This window comes from Ptiloglossa arizonensis, chromosome 6 (genome assembly GCF_051014685.1).
Source record: "Ptiloglossa arizonensis isolate GNS036 chromosome 6, iyPtiAriz1_principal, whole genome shotgun sequence".
Lineage (NCBI taxonomy): Eukaryota > Metazoa > Arthropoda > Insecta > Hymenoptera > Colletidae > Ptiloglossa > Ptiloglossa arizonensis.
This window is the reverse complement of record NC_135053.1, coordinates 1,611,913-1,629,244: the sequence shown is the minus strand read 5'-3', so window position 1 is coordinate 1,629,244 and position 17,332 is coordinate 1,611,913. Positions and strand designations below refer to the sequence as shown.

Here is a 17,332-nt window from a genome sequence, read left to right as displayed (position 1 = left end):
AAAAAGGAAAACAAAAAAATAACGAAACGCCAGCTCTAACGTTCTAGCAGCTAATAATACGGGGCTCGCCAATAAGAAATGCTTTTATCGTGTAATCGCGATTCCGAGCTGTAAAATATCGAGCGATAAGTTATGTCGGTATAGGCATTCTATCGCGAAACACGTCGGTATTCCTTTCACTAAAGCGGTGCTCAATCGAAGAAGGAAGTTGGTCGTGTGGACACGATCGCCGTGAAATGTCGATCTACACGATCGAGAACCACGTTCTGCGATACACTTTTATCGTGACGCAATCCACCTGCTATGTACACTTCTCCGGACCGCGGAATGCAAACGACAGTGTAAGCAGACTTACCGGAGCTATGTTGCTGTTTCTCTTCCAGAATGATCTCCCCCAGGTAGCAAATGTTCCTCCTCGTGAAGGACACACCGATTTCGTTCACGGTCTTTATGTTCGTCGAATAGAAACTACCGGCAGAAAGAACACTTATAGAGAATTTGAGTCGAGAGTGGACAATTTTTGTATACTCTTGATTTCTGCAACGTTCGTGCTTCCCGTTAACAAGTGCTTTTTCGTTTTTGCGCGATAAACATTTTATTAACCTATACTATCGATCGGTTAACAAATTATATAAATCTTTTTGAACGTAAAGCAATTGGGTGAAGTGTGAACGCCCTCTGTATATGTGTTAGACTCGGCTTGCAGTGCTCCGACGCCAATGTGTTATATCTTCAACCTTAATTGTGTACAGTACGCGTGCGAGAAGATTGCGTTTGAAGTGATGGCGAACCGTATTCGTTCAAAGACCTTCTTCTCGGATGTGAAAGGGATGCGCGTCCCCTGTACGCTTGAAGAGATCACTCTTGAACGAATAGCATCCGGTGTAACTTCAGATGCAATCTTCTCGCCTGCGTACTATATCGCGCGGTATATTTTTCTCTTAATTACGACCATTTTTATACAAATTAAAATTAGATGTATCTGTACGATTTATTTCAGATCGAGTAATGGGAAAGAGGACTGAAAATGCAGTTGAACTTGCAAAAATTAAATTACATTTTATTTCTCAAAAATTAATACGATACGATACGCGTGCGAGAAGACTGCTTTTCAGGTGAAAGCTGCATCATTTTGAAAGAGTCTTAAGTGTCGATCCTAACCCTAACTCGCCTTCTTCAAGGTTATTGACCAGTACAGCCTCAAAGAAGGCAAAAGGATGGCAATCGACCTAGAACTTGTATACTATATGTACGTCTACTGTAAGGTTCATAAACCTTAGTAAGCAATGTTTCAATGTATGAATTATCACCTGCAAAAGAAAATATTCGGATCTGATAAACAGATACCCAAAAATGTGCACTTCTTCGACAAATGTTAAAAATTATTCAGTCCAAGAACAGAACGAACGATTCGAAGTTCTTCGTTCTTTTAAATAATGATTCGTGTACTGTACATTCACTCGATATGACAAATGTTCGATACAACGACTGGATAACGTCAAGAAATTTCTCATTAACCGGAGTGTACGACAATTACCCTGATAATCGCAAATACGTAAATCTTAGTTCTTATGTACAAAATTTAATTAACACATATTTAGTCACCGTGGAGTACAATTGCCATGTTTTTGGTATACACATTCACTATCGTTTAGTTGAAAACAGCGTTTGATCTTTTTGCCCTATTAAACACTCTCGCTTAATCGTGAGACAATTGCGGGTAGTGAACACAACGACCTTTCGGCTTAAATTTATGCCCGTAATAATAATCCGCAGATATTTCATAACTTACCACTTTTTCCATCTAGAGTCGAGGCTTACTGATTTGTATGACATAATAGATTTCAAACCAGTATCGTTGCCCAGTATTAATATCGGCTCCACTCCATTAAATATAATCGACGCTTGCATCTCCTGTTTACATTCAATGTAAATTAGAAATAATCTGTGAAATATAATAGAATGTAGTTAGCCAAGATAAGAATTTTTCTTCGTTATAAAATATGTAACTCTTACCTATGGTATACCGTAGGATCATTTGTAATTAATTTCAAGCAACCGCCTCCATCGTAAGAAAATTCATCGTAAAATTCAAAGAAATTAATGTCCAATATGGGCAATTTATCTTCGATGTTTACAATATTTTTGAATACTCGAATAACGTGTTTTTTCGTTTCGTAAACATATATTACTGGCGATTTCGAACCCTCCTTTACGTTGCCTTCATTTTTTAGCTCGAGAATACGTACAAATTTCAGATGTGGCATAGGCATAGAAATTTGAGGCTTTTGCATGGCTAAATTATAAAATGATTTCCTTTCAAATATACTTCTTCCTTGTATATCGTGCATCGTCAATTGTATCTGTAGAACATGCATGTTTCAGCTGTACCGCTATTCAATGAATGCATTTTATGTAATATATGAAAATATTTTGTTAAAAGATAAAACTAAAATTATATTTAACGCTTCGAATGCGTGAAGTGTTCTATTATGAAATGTTAGTCTATCACATTTTCCCTTCACCATTTTGCTGTCACTTCAGCTATATGAAAAAATAAAGTTTTATTAGGTTTTGTATAAGGATAAACCTGCTTAATTTCATCTTCGATCATCGGATTATAGGCTTAAGAGAAAGCAGAAAGAAATATTTCGAATGAAAATAAAAGTATAAGAAATAAATGGTAAACAAAATTATTCTTGTATATTACAGGGTGGAACGAAAATCATAGTACCCGGGTAGTGTGACTTTACATGAGAAAATAAGGAAAAAATTTAATATAACATTTTTTCGTTCGATGCTTCATTTTCAACAAAACGAAAAAACTTGAAGTTTCTTCAATTATGCAAGCGATTAAATACGTTTTGGTTATCCTGTATTCTACAATCAGTTGCTAGTATTTATAAACATTGACAACGATATGTATTATATTATCGCAGGACGTGCCCAGAGACCTCGATATGCGACAAAGGTCATGGTTCATCAGACTGGATTACAGTTCCTGTCTTCTCAATTGGCCCAAATTATTTTCAAGTTATGGCAAGGTATTCTAATCGACCATATATATTATTTGCTTTGAAAATTTTTCGATTATAACATTACTACTGCAATAAATACCACGCACAACGATTATCCGATCGTTAACATCCTAATTGAAGAATCATACAGAGAATGAAGCAAACTGCCATTGGAACTGGTTCTTTTGTATTAAACAGCCTAAATTGAAAATTACGACCGTATTCGACAATTGTACGACGTTGAAGATAAAATTCTACAGGACATAGACAGTACACCTATAATTCATACGTGAAATTTAAGTTTCAGACATAATGTTACTATAAAAACCATTCATAATGTTCTGCATAACAACTACATTCATCCATATCACGTTACTCGTGTTCACAATTTTCTGGAGCGTGATCATGTGCAATGAATAAATGTTAGTTAGTAGTTACTTGAATATCGCGCTGCAGATCAATAATTTCTGTCGCGTATTTTATAGTCCAATAAGTCCAAATTTGCACTAGATGAAATTTTCAATATACACAACATGCATTGGAGGTCAGACAGAAATTTTTGTGTTTATTACGACAGGTACTTTTAAGAAGGATAGAGAATCCTATTTTCTCTTAAATAAACGAAATAGAAGTAAGTATTTAGAGTTTTATATGCGATATATTCTCTTTGTTTAAACGCTGACTAATTTTTGCTCGAAACATTTTTTTGTCCGATTGCTCGATATCGAAAGACAAATTCTTACGATCAAGTAGAGGAAAAAAAGTTTCCATACTCAAAGGAGTTTCTTATACTACTTATTAATTAAATTTGATGCTACAAATATAGTAAGTAGATTTTGTAAAGGAGCGTAAAAATGTACTTGACAAATCGTAAAACGTATCATGCAATACTTAAAGGAAACTATTAATCTAACAACGAAAATCTATTGTTCATGATATGAAGATAGAGATCGTGGGCCTTGTAGGCAAAGAATCCGGTTTATTTGTCCAAATTTGTACTCAGTAAATGGTGGATTAAAAAATTCCAATATGTGCATGGAATTATATCCTCTAAGATAGCAACGTTCGTTAATATACAACGATAATGAAGCAATACATGTATCCAAAAATAGGATTACGGACACACGAACGAAACATATTGACATACGACACCTATTTATTCGTAAAAAAAGAAAAATAGAAGATAAAAACGTAAATATAGAATATTTAGAGAGTACGAAATAGATCACGGATATACTTACAACATAGGCTGTGCATGAAATCACGTTTGAATGTTTAAGAAACAAATTAGATTTATATGAATAAGATTTTAATTGTAAAAAGCAAAAGAAATTTTGTTTCAGGAGAAGGGTATGTTAGAGCATGATATTAAAAATTTTTATTTAATGCCTTAAAAGTGTAAGCTACCCTGTAATACGCCGCTTGCGCAGCATATTTTCTCTTTTTTCATTTTGTCGTTTTGGCTACATGAAAGAATAATGTCTTACTGCGTGTTTTATAAAAATAAACCTGCTTAATTTCATTCTTAACAATCATATTTAAATTTACCTCACCAGAGTGGTAAAGAGATCTACCATATCCACTACAGAAGGATGTTTGAAATGTTTCGTCTTCATAAATAGGTACGTGAATATACAAAGAAGGAAACAGTTGGGCCCAGAATACAGTTTCTAATTCACGGAATGTTCTAGGACCGAAAAATTCATAGGTCCAAGCTGACCCAAAAATAGCGACAGACAATCCTTGTTCTCGTATCTTTTCTAAAGCCTGTGGTTTATAATATCATAAATAAATACTAACTTATTTGTATTTTAACCAAATATATAATGTGACTATAATTACGTATGTCGAGTTGAAACCACCACCACCAGGACAACCTCTTCCCCAAACATCCAACCCTACATAAATATTGTGTACATTTTGATTGTGATTTTTTACAAGTGTATAACTATTTGCTAGTTTTGACTCGGTCCAATTGTAATTCAAAAAAATACCATCACAATTTAAAAAGAATTCTCTGAAATATTGGAATACAAACCATTGAATTGAAATACCACATAAAATCTGAACATGCAAATAACTATAAAAATATACATTATACACTTACATGTTTTTATCATTTACTTCATTTTGCCATTTCAATTGTCCTTTATCGATTATACTGTCGTACCAAATAATTTCAGAATTTCTAATTTCAGTGTGAATATGTTCTGTTAGGTATTTTATGAAATATATTAAATTATTAAGAAGCTTGCTTTCAATATTATTTTCAACATTCAATAACCAGCCTTCAAATTTATAAAATTTTGCAACGAGAATTAAGGCATCTGCAAACTTTCTCACTGTTTCCGGGGTTTCAAGTATAGGCTCCCAAATACCTTCTCTTTCTGTAATCAGAGTACCAAGAACTTTTACTCCATGATTATGTGCTGCATTAATCCATCCAAAAGGTGGTATAGTTATAAAGTAATGGCTAAAATATACAAATGTATCGATAACACTCCAATGATAAAAAAGGTAAGAATTGTAGGACTTTGATCCGTCTATAAATCTGTAAAAACAATTATATTACGTATAATATTTATATATATATATATATATTGTAATGTTTATAACATTACTGTAATTTTTATACCTGTCTTCTAAATAGCCACCTTTCATGTCATGACACAGTAACGTTTTAGGGTACTTAAATCTATCAACTTTTTCCAACTGTAGTTTTGAGGTATTTATTTCAGAGACACGATACACATAATCCGTTGATTCCCGTAATTCTTTAATATCTGGCCACAATTTTAAATTGTCCACATTATCGTATAATTCTTTCAAATTCTTGAAGGGTTGCGATTCTGCAACTTGGGCTTCCATTTCCCTGATTTGTACTCTTTCGCAGACAACTTTGAACTAGTTTCCAAAGAATGCATTTGTACAAAGTTTTTCCTTTTTATTTACAACTCCGGAAGTATTATGATAACATAGAATCTATTTTACAGATAGTTTCTGTAATAAACGGAACTTGCATATCACTTGACGCGCAATTCTTTTATTATGTTATCTGTAAGCTGCTCTCATAGATAATGCAATGAGTATGTTTTCCTGTTTATCTGCAATAAAATAATTGTTGCGATATTATTATTAATAAATATTATTCGTATAATCATAGGTGTGTCCAACATAAAAACATTTACGGAAAGGTATATTCTGCGATATCTTGTGAAAATTATTCTGAAATAGCCAGTTTGAAGTACACATAGTCAAGTAAATACCGTGACATGCAGTGTTTAACTTAGTATTTGAGTAAATAAACCAACATTTATTGGAAACTTTACTTAACCTCTACTTTCATCTTGTTTGTCATGTTAGTTTCGATTTGTTCTGCTAGAGGTATTTAGAACATTATTCCTGTTCTATTTTCTCATTTATTGCTTTCTTAATCCGTATTTTTGTATTCCTCTATTACTTATTTCATGTATATAATAGTAATACATATCACTAATTTTTTATATCACACAATGTTTCACATTAGCTACTTATGTACATGCATACGTATATTTATTACATAATATAGTAGTACTTTGTATACGTCATTATACAAATTTTGATAAATAATTTAATAGAAAGGATATCAACAAATTACTTGTAAGCGGAGTTTGATAAAAGCTATGCAAATTACTAATCAATTATTACGATTATCGAGCAAACAATAACTATGATTAATGAACAATGGAAATAAATAGAATGTAATCGTCAAACATGATTAACTTATTAGTCGTTAATCACAAAATGATGGTACTGTTGAACACGATACATATAACAGGCTAGTGGAATCTTTAATTTTATAATTACAAATTATAAATCTAATTTGTGATTACAATTACAAAATTAATGCAATAATATTAAATTACCGTATAACGCTAACTTAAACAGAAATAAAAGAAATAATTACTTATTATTGAGATAGTATTTTTTATGTATTTAAATTATTATTAAATGATGCATTGTTTAAGGCGATTTATTATATAGCAATTGTAATTTTATGTTCCTACCTGCATATCAAAGTCATATTCAATTTTTATATAAAACCTAGCTTAAAAAGTAGTTGCTTTTATAGTGAACGAATCAATTTTACTCGTGTAGACATTAAATATCTGTCACTTGATTATTATCTAAAAGTAATCAATATTGTTTATCATCCTGAAGTATTATATTTGTTGTAGGTCAAGTTCATTAAAATTTTAATGTGTACGCTTTTCACGCAACCTTTTTACTCAAAAACTTCAAGCATAAGTGGGTTAAGTATAGCATTCACATTTCATACCGAAATTAGAAGCATCGAGCGCCGAATAAAAAAAAGATGAGAGTCTAAAATTAATGGATTAAAATTTGCTTAATTTTATTTAAATTTAAATTTCATAAATACCGAGATAGTCGTAAAATAAGATTTGTTAGACAAATGACATAGAAATTAAACCGAAAAGTTCTCTTCTATGCAGTACACGAATATATACGTTCCATCTGACATTTTTTAACGTAATGTTTGAAATATAATCTATTTTGTTAACGGTTGGATAACTTATTTTGCTAAAACTCGAAATAATCATGATCGAAATAACTCTGATAACGGTTTACAATCTTTCATCGATAATCAATTACTTTTTCTAATTCCGTGATGAAGACCCGACTGAGTAGTTAAATATTGACTTTTACATCTTGCTGAAAAAGCAAGGTCGCAGAGAGCTTATTAATTACTTCGTTAGAACAAGAGGTTTGTCAAAGGGTACATGGGTGAATGGGATGTACGAGGCGATGATTAACGATTCGAAGTTGCACAGCCAGCGAATATCAATGAAATGATTATTTGAAAAAGTTATGAATACGAAAATGTGACGAACAACAACGTTACGTTATCTTCGGGAATAGGAACATTGTTTATAAAAGGATTTAGCCATAGAGTAGAGAAGGTGAAGATTGCCTTCTGGTAAAAGGACTCTGAGGAATAGCACTGCACTTACTTGACTCACAGCGAGTACATTTTCTACATAAATTTTTTATTACCTTCAACAATTTCTAACACGTGTGTTCTACTTGATACCATGAAACTTCGTTTAAACAATGTTTCATACGGTAATCGGTCTATTAGAAACTTAAGATCGTCAAATTGGGTAAAACACTCGCTACATTCTTCTTGAATAAGGTTTACCTGAAAAATGCTGATTTGTAAAAAGAACTTCACACGTAACGCAGAGAACCTCTATGAAAAAGCGATGTAAAGTACCAGGGTTTCGCAAAAAAAGGAAAAAGGAAAACGTAACTCGATGAGCAATAAACGAGAAGAGGTCAGTGTATCGTAAGATCTTCCTTTATTTAGTGTACACAACCCTTTTTAAGAAGACGGGAGATCCCACGGGTACAGGACAGACACAACAGTGTGTGGGACAATTGGAAGACGTACGAGATCGTTACGCAAATGTAGACATTAACGAAAAAACGAACTGCCATGGTGGTCCCGCGGTACGCCGCTTTCTCCATTTTTGTTTTTTCGTTTTTACATGTACGGGTGTATCTCGCATTATAAGTTCACTAATTCGTAGGGACTTTGTTTTGCTTACGAAACGACAATGCACGGATTGTCTACGGTTTCCTTTCAAAAACGACACAATTAAAAAATAGTCTCGATCGCTATTCCGCAAATTGGGCGCAACCATTCGTGATCATCCTGTTTCCTATTTTAACTATCGATAAAAGTAATACGATTACAGGCCGTGTTGTTACAATGTTATTAGGCGAACTCGTTAACGAAAATACGATTAATATGTCCAGCAATAATTGTAGCCGTTGCAAGGAGCGAACCCCACATCGTCGTTCGAAATTATGCTCGTTTCCTTTATTGTACCCCCTAATTACGGTGAATGTTCGCAGAAATTACAGCAACTTCGCGATAGGATCGTATCTTCCCGTAGATATTGTAAAACTTTTAGACAAAGTTACTTTTTTTTTTTTTTTTTGGATGTATATATCACATTGGATGTTTACCTAACTATGCGTCTAACTATAAACATTTAACTTCTCGTCGTCGTAAAAGTATAGTTACAACCCTCCTCTCTTCTCGTACCTGGTTTAGTATCGTAATCGGTGCTATCATAAGTCGCTACCTATTTGTACGCCGGGGGTTTAATTCTCCGTACAATCAAATGTTTCTTTGTATAGCAGTTCGAAAACAGATGGATCACTATGGTGGAGGCGACAATTATCATTTTATCGTTAAAGCAACGTGTCCCATCAAGTAACGTATTCATTTTTCATATTAAAGCAACTCGTAATCCCCATTGCTAAGCATTTACACGAATATGAACTTTCTACCATTGCTCAAAGTTCGAACAACGAAATCCTTCTAAATAGTAACAAAATTTGTTGGTTCGTTGACAAAACAATTTAATAGAATTTCACAAAAGTATAATTGTATTTGTTGTTTTTTTACTTTCAGCTTGAAGAGTGTACTTTTGTCATACTTTGTTCGAGGACTTTGCGACTTTCTAATCAAAGTGAAACAACTCGCAAAGTGTACATTTATTTTCAGGAGAGGTACATATTTAGAATTATCTCTCTTAACCGCTTCAAAATAAATTTAGTAGAACACAGTAATGTCCCAATATGCACGTACAGAATTTCTTTTTCTTATCGTAGAATATGTATGTGTAAAATTTGAAATTTCTCAAATTTTAAGTCGTTTTACTCTTATTGTAAAAAAGAACGATACAAATATACGTTGACAAATAGCAGATGCTACCTAACTATTAATCGTTTGAATTTAAAAAGTATTTTACGATATGAAAAAAATATATTAGCTAGAAAAATTCATTTTCTGTATCAAACACAATTTTAATACTTGCATTGAAATTATAAATTAAATAAAAATTTACAACATTTACTCTATTTATGTTAATTGTACTTGCAATTTTGTTAGTGCACGACAAAACTAACTTGCGGTGACTTTTAATTACGAATTAAAGGTAAATTTTGAAAATCCATTGATAACACGATTCGTTGTAAATATACATATATGTGGGAGAAATGGTTAGAACGATAAGATGTAAACACGAATAAATAATCTTATAACTACCTCCGCAATAAAACGAATCGCATCTACGATACCACGCTATACGAGTAATTATAACGAGTGATCCATCTGTCTCTCACAATCAGTTACGTTGCATTTGCGCGGTAACAAAATTTGTGTAAACAACTCCGTGCTATTTTCCCTTGAACTCATTCCGTATTTGTTGCGATCGCAGTTTGCGCAATTTAACACCGCTGTACACAGAAAACGGAGAGGCAAATAATCGCTGTGCATCTACAAAAAGGGTATAATGTTGACAATACTTTGGTATACTACTCCTAGGTACAATTTATGTATCATATGCATAGGTACGTACAATATTATCTCTCGATATTTGGTTCCTCGTGTAATGTATATAGGTACGTGTACATGTATATGTATATACGAATATATAATATATGTATATTATATTGTGCATGTTGTTCCATTACAACGTAGGGTTTGGTTTTGTTCTTAATAGGGGTACATATAATGTATGTATACATACTATAGTATAATTCAGGACACTATTTAAGATTAAATTCGGGCAGCGGAGTACGCTACCGATTTTCGTTAAATATTTCACTCCCTTGTATGCGGGAGAAGCATCGTTCTACCAAAAAATCTTACTTTTACTTTGTAACGTGGTTTTAATATGTATTTATATTGGATAATCTGCGCGTGTGATTAGGATTACAATTATTCTCGACAAAATTTACTCCGCTCTACGTTCCTCTCGTTGGTTACTTGCTAATTAATTCTTAAGTCGAACTATATTAATCGTCTTTCTTAAAAGTTTGGTATTTTCCGGTGATATTTAATCCATGATATGATATAAATATACGAGATGTTCGGTTAGAGGAATTTGCTAGGAAACGCAATCGCAAATAAGCAACGATACGAATTGATTTTTGACATTGATCGTATTTTCTATGTCGATCGGGATTGAACCGTATTTGTAAGAAATTTCCATCGAGCGAAGTTTAACTCTTTGCGCACGCGGACCAATAAAATCATGATAACGCGTTATAGTCGGAACAAAATCAATCGTTCGCTCAAAATCGCTTCCTGCGCTACGAATTTCATCCGACAAGACCCTCGCTTTACGCTACGTTAGCTTATCACCTTATTCGACACGTTTGCTGCCATAGCGACGTTGATAATAACTTATTTATCTTTTACGAATAAATATTCAGTTCTCCGATGCAGCGTTTCTCAAACTGTGGTCCGTGTATTCTCGTATGAAGAAAAAGAAGCACATAGTAGGGTTTTGTAACTTTTTTTATACCGTTTTGCACGTACAGAGTCGGGTAATGAGAATTTTTCAATACTATACGATGTAAGATTTTTGTTACAATGAACTATTTATTATAGTTTCCAGTAAATTCCAAGCCGTGGAATTTAAGTTATCTCCGGAGCTTGTCAAACGTATTACTTTATCATGGGAATCGGCGAGAAGGTGAAATTTAAGAAGCATCGCTTCAATGCATTGCGATTTTTCTTTTCTTTCGAAACGTCCACTCTCTATTCTTCACGGGTCGTTTACTCTATTGTGACAGGTCGTCGGTCACAGTCGACGTCCAACGCGTTAAACACTATAATATTTTCTTTCCGAGTCGAAACGCCCGTCTCACGAGCTACAGATTGAATTTGTTTCGTTTGATGAATTTCACGAACATCTCGTACAGTCCGTATGTAATCGTATTCGCCCGATCCGTATAGGACTCGAATGACACGATCACGAATTTGATACGCTTACACCCCGCTTAGAGTATGACAAAGGATACGATGACACGAGTATTATCTATGACCTTACACGAGATCGAGCAGTATCGAGCTCCAGAATACGGGCCTTCTTATACGGGTACACGACCTCGCCCCGATTCGCAGGTCGGTTCTCCTACCCAACTTATTAATTCGTACGTTGTAGGCCGACGTCTACAGCATGATTTGTTCTCCGTTGAGTGCGCGCGGAAGTATTCCCCGAAACGTATACAAAATACCGTTCGATAGACGAGAGAACTAACCGCCTAACTTAGAGAACTAAAATGCACGGGGTTTGGGCTAGACGCGTACTATCGACTTACCGACAGTTACACTGTTCAGTCGAGTCGAGCACCATCCACGATTTTTCCTCCGCTGAACCGTTCAGTCGAGTTGAGCACCGTCTATGATTTTGTCTTTATTAAACCGTTTAGTCGAGTCGAGCATCGTCCACGATTTTTTCTCCACTAAACTGTTCAGTCGAGTCGAGTGACTCTTCGACTGAATTCTTTCTTTTTTGTCGAGTTGACCACCTTCGCGATTTCTCCTCGATCAAACTGTTTAGTCGAGTCGAGCACCGGTTACAATATTTTCTCTACCGAACCGATCGAATTGATCACTCCTCGCAACTTTTTTCTCAACTAAACTGTCTAGTCAACTCGAGCACTGTCTACGATATTTCCTCGACCACACTGCTCGATCAAGTCGAGCACCGATGTGATTTCTCTTCGATCGAACTGTTCAGTCGAGTCGAACACTGTCCATGGTTTCTCTTCGACTGAATTATTATTTAGTCGAGTGAGCACAGTTCACGATTTCTCTCCGACTAAACAGTTCAATCGAGTAGTAGGAATCGAGCATACTGGTAATTAAATGCTAGTTCATCGAGGCTCTCGTTTGAACGCCAATGTACCGAGAACGTGAAAAGGGTAAAAGAAACATAGAGCGATAGATCGAGAAAAAAATGTTCTCTACTGCACCGTGAAGTATCGAATTATCCAAAAAAGTTCTATTAACGCGTCAACAGTTTCCTGGAAGTAACGATGTTCTTTTCACGATAACAATATTTCGAGCCGTAGAAATTTGTTCTTTAAGACTGTTACTCGTTACGAAAACAGCAGCTGGAACGGTTGTATTTATTTATAATAATTAATGCGCAAGTACACGAATCGCGAACGAAAGAAAATTATCACTACGCGTATTCCATAAACAAAGTTCAAACGAATAAAACGCTGACTTGAACCCTCTCTCTAATTTTTCACGTATCGCGGTACGGTACGCTCGAATAATTTCGTTTGTTCCTTAAATAAATTATAGCCACGAAAAAATGAAAATTAAAGACCTTCCGTTTCCATGTGTAGCACATGTACGATGAATTCACGAAAAATTCATTTATTCGAAGTAAAATATTTTCATCCAGAGCTGTTCGAACGAACACCGCTGGTACATCGTTGTGTCGCTCGTTATTCGTATTCCTTTATAAAAATTAAAAACAATTACACGAATACATACGCAAGTGATTCTATTATATATTGCCACTGAGTACGTTATTCGAGGCTCGAGTGCGGTACGAGCGTACCAATAGGGCTCGCTTATCGAGTAGAGGGTTAGTCGACGAGTACTGTACGCAGCTTGTAAATCGGTACTCAAGACGGTACAGAGGTCGTCAGGTACGTTTCGTTCTTTTTCTCCGTCACACGACGCTACAGGCCCGAATTGGTAAACACGACTTATTCGACCAATAGCAAACATACGTGCGAGCACACGCTACGATTGCATTCAACGTATTTCGTCACGACTGACTAGACCCGCAGTCAGTTCTACACCCGGTCCAAAGAAAAACAAACCTTCGCGCGGAATTCGTACGACAGAAGAAGACAAACTACGAGTTTGGTCTTGTCTTGGCCATGTGTCGATCACGTGCGTTTATTTATACCCGCTGACTCGCCTCGTTGAACCGAGCATAGGTCCCAATCAGCGTGGCCAGATTTTATTCCCCAAATCGACATTAGAATCAACCTTCTCCCACTTCAATGACCTCAACGCACGATGCAGAACGAAGTGGGACAGTTCCCACTGTATCATCTTCTCTCGCTCAGAGATTCGGTTAATAAAATCTGGTCAGACGAGACGGGAGAAGGTTGATTCTAATGCCTTCGACGCAAGATGCGCAAAAAAGTAGGACGATCCTCATCGTACTAACTTCGCCCGTTCCTCCCGCTCAGCGATTTAGGTAATCAAAACTGACCACCGTGGTCCCAACTTACGAGCAGCGTACCGTAGGTACCCTTATCCAGGTCTCCGTGCCTTTCACCGGCATCGACCAAACACCCGCGAAAGGTCGATAGTCCGCGCCTATCCTCGGGGTCGGACAGCTACTTCTACTTTGGGCGTCTACGTAGAAAACGCGAAGCCAAATTGGCCACGTGGTCTAACGCGTCGCGAGGATTCGTAGCGAATGGTCCAGGACGCAGATCATCCTACGTCTCGTAGAAAAATTTACGCCTGACGCTCTTTACACCGGAGCGACGAGTCTCGACTTTCGTTTTGGGAAACACGGTGGAACGTAAGAAGGACAAAGGCACGCTCTCGAACGAGAAAAGGCGCCGTGTTCTTAACACTTCGGAGAAGTCTACACGATAAGGACCTCGATGTCGGGGTTAATCGAACGCCGATGTCGCGCGGCACGAATTCTTGATTGTTGCTACGTTATTGTTACGGCGGGATGCGTTTCACTCGATACTTCCGACAGTTTTACCGCGAGAAGTATCGTTCGAAGAGTTCTCGATGTTTCTTGAGCGATGGGAAACACCGTTACGGCAGGAACCTCCGTTATCCGAACCACGATGTCTCAATATTCCTACGGAGTGTTCTTATAGATCAGAAATGGAAAATATCTCCGCCAGGAGCCACGGGAGTAATCTTTCTCTTTTTATTATGTTTTATTACTTTCCATTTTATCCTTCGATGACGTTTAATTAATAGCCAATAAAATTAGACCGCGTTCTCTCAGGTTTGCGCAGTGAACGCAGAGAGTTCTTCTACCTCTGAGCAAAATGAATAAATAGAAGAAAGAGCCACACTGCACCCATGGGCTGCTAATTTCCTGTCCTTCTTACGCTACAGAGTATCTTCCTTTCGATCCAAATGTTCCTTCGTAAGTAGGGAAATTAATTATTACGGGTGAACAATAACGACATCGAAACGATATAATATCGATTCGTACACCGAACGATAAAAAGTGGATAATATCGAATAAAGCTACGATTCCTGGGATTAAACTTGGTTGGGAATCTTTCAAGCAATCGTGGCTACTAGAGAAAAGGCTCGAGGCGTAACAGTTGCGTTTACTTGTTAGATCGGACAATGAAGGTTCTGCTGTAACAATTTCACCGATCGTACTGGAGTGGTTCCTATTTTACAGAGAGAGAAAGAGAGAGGGGGTGGGGGTGGGGGATAAATTGCTCGCGAACGCAAGGGACTAGATAGAGTTAATTTACAATTAATCAATGCAGATCGATCGTTTCTAAGATCATTTATTCGATAAATTAGGCCCGTCTCGAGGGGGTCGTATTACGAGATTAACGATAAAAGGGTCGACGTGATATGTTGGAAGAAGAAGTAGCGCTTAAAATTAAAGGAGGACGACAGGGAACGAGTAACGTTACGTTGCAATGCGGTAATAAATTGTTCGGAGTATTATAGTATACGATATTTGCGATAAAAAGAAGATGGTCGAATTAAATACGAGGAAACAGATACGAACGATTATTGCAACGAAACAGATGCTTTCCTCTACTAAAAATCACAGTTGAAAGTAGACGAGCTGGAGGAGATTTGGACGATGCTACGAGTAAGAGTTCAATTGAAAGAAAAATTCTGAAAGTGCATGGCAAACGAAAACTGGCAAGGAAATATTAAAATGTGGACGACATACCGTAGTACGCTACTTTCCACATTAGGAAAAGAACTCGAGAAACGTTCGAAAAATTGGAACAGGGATATGTGTTACGGTGTTCGTATTTACGTTGACGTACTATAGACTCTTTAGAACCAATGAAAATAACGCTGATAACACGCATATACATATAGGTTTCGTTTGCAATACGAATACGTTTATTGACGTATATCGATAATAAACATACGCATTTCTATTATTGCAGATACACTCGCTGAGAATAGTCGGGGAAACAATTCTGTGAATTTAAATAGCGCGCATCGCCGATGAACGCGAATAGATCGATCGAATTTATAGCAGAAGAATGTACTCGCAACGAGAATCGTCCTCTTCCGTTACGGAAGAAAAGACTTAATGGAAAACTTCAACCGCTTCGTCGAAACGACGAAGGAAAAGAAATGGAGGAAAACGGGAATCTAATTATCGTTGCGATACCCGCGCTCGGTCCGAGTATTCTCTTGAAAAAACGAACGAAAAAACAACCAAGCGGAATTGTAAGTTATAACGCGTATTACGAAAATTAATAAAGTACATCTTCCTTCGTGAGTAATTAAACGAACACGATTCGTTACGATCGAATAAAATTCTACGGATTTGACAATTTTCGACTAGATTCGCTTCTTCAACGAATGTTCGATCTCGGACCTTGTTCGTCGTATCGCTATGCTCTTGGAAATTCGCTAGATACCGATTGCTCGTCCAGAATCGATAACATAGTTTCAAACGAACGGTTAACGATCAATCGCACGCGAGAGGACACACATTGAAAGTATCTCAAATCGCGTTTCTACGAAAACCTGTTCTTACACGAGTCGCGCTACCCCGTTAACTCATCGTTCACCGATTTTCACGCTCGAAATAACTAACGATTAATTGAGCAGCAATTAAGAGTGCCGTTTCGTTTATACGCGAAATAAATATTCGTATTCGATAATGTGGTGACGTGAGATATCAACGCGGCGGGGAAAAACGCGAACCTTCCCCGAAGATCGCTATCGAGCCCGAAGCTAGGTTGCGCGTGAAACGCATCCGAGGAATGCATCGAGCGGGCGACGATCGTTATTGTCGGATTCCTTAGAAGCTCTCGTCGATTCCTCGGTCAAAATTGAACACTTCAAAATCCCCGTCCGGTGCATCCGGGATATCCGGTGCAACTGGTATCTCGGGTCGAAGGGCCACACAGTCCCGTGGCGAGCATTCGACACGGCCCTCGGATCCGCAGCTGCACTCGATGCAGTTTCCGGTCGAGTGCGGCAGTACCTCGCCCTCTCTGTATTCCCTTCCTGCAATAAAAATGTCGCGTCCATACGGACACATTGTTTGCGTTTCAGAGACTTTCCTCGTACACGAGATGCTTCAAAATTGTCAAAATTATTCAAATTAAATGAATCATAGCCGAACAAGGGTTATATTTTTCGTGGTTTTTCATCGAATTTGTATTTTCCGATCGGTAAAAGATTATTCGATCAAATTTTGTGGTCATTTCGTAATAAATTT

General features: G+C 36.6%; 2 protein-coding genes across 8 annotated transcripts in view; both read right to left on the bottom strand.

Annotated features, from left to right (window-relative positions):
• Positions 1-6,561, bottom strand: part of Engase (cytosolic endo-beta-N-acetylglucosaminidase) — a 31,842-nt gene extending 25,281 nt beyond the window's left edge. For 2 of the 7 annotated variants that reach the window (XM_076314523.1, XM_076314524.1), the window contains exons 1-8: positions 6,206-6,561; positions 5,653-6,121; positions 5,125-5,568; positions 4,860-5,034; positions 4,566-4,784; positions 2,017-2,363; positions 1,793-1,945; positions 356-468 (exon numbers count right to left, since the gene is read on the bottom strand). In XM_076314523.1, coding sequence (XP_076170638.1) covers positions 356-468; positions 1,793-1,945; positions 2,017-2,363; positions 4,566-4,784; positions 4,860-5,034; positions 5,125-5,568; positions 5,653-5,885 — 1,684 coding nt within the window. In that variant the 5' untranslated portion in view covers positions 5,886-6,121; positions 6,206-6,561. The remainder of the gene's footprint in view (positions 1-355; positions 469-1,792; positions 1,946-2,016; positions 2,364-4,565; positions 4,785-4,859; positions 5,035-5,124; positions 5,569-5,652; positions 6,122-6,205) is intronic. The other 5 variants (XM_076314518.1, XM_076314520.1, XM_076314522.1 and 2 more) reach the window with 5 other exon arrangements.
• Positions 6,562-8,360: 1,799 nt separating this feature from the next.
• Positions 8,361-17,332, bottom strand: part of LOC143148329 (uncharacterized) — a 130,921-nt gene continuing 121,949 nt past the window's right edge. Inside the window, exon 4 of the mRNA XM_076314584.1 lies at positions 8,361-17,118. Coding sequence (XP_076170699.1) covers positions 16,910-17,118 — 209 coding nt within the window. The 3' untranslated portion in view covers positions 8,361-16,909. The remainder of the gene's footprint in view (positions 17,119-17,332) is intronic.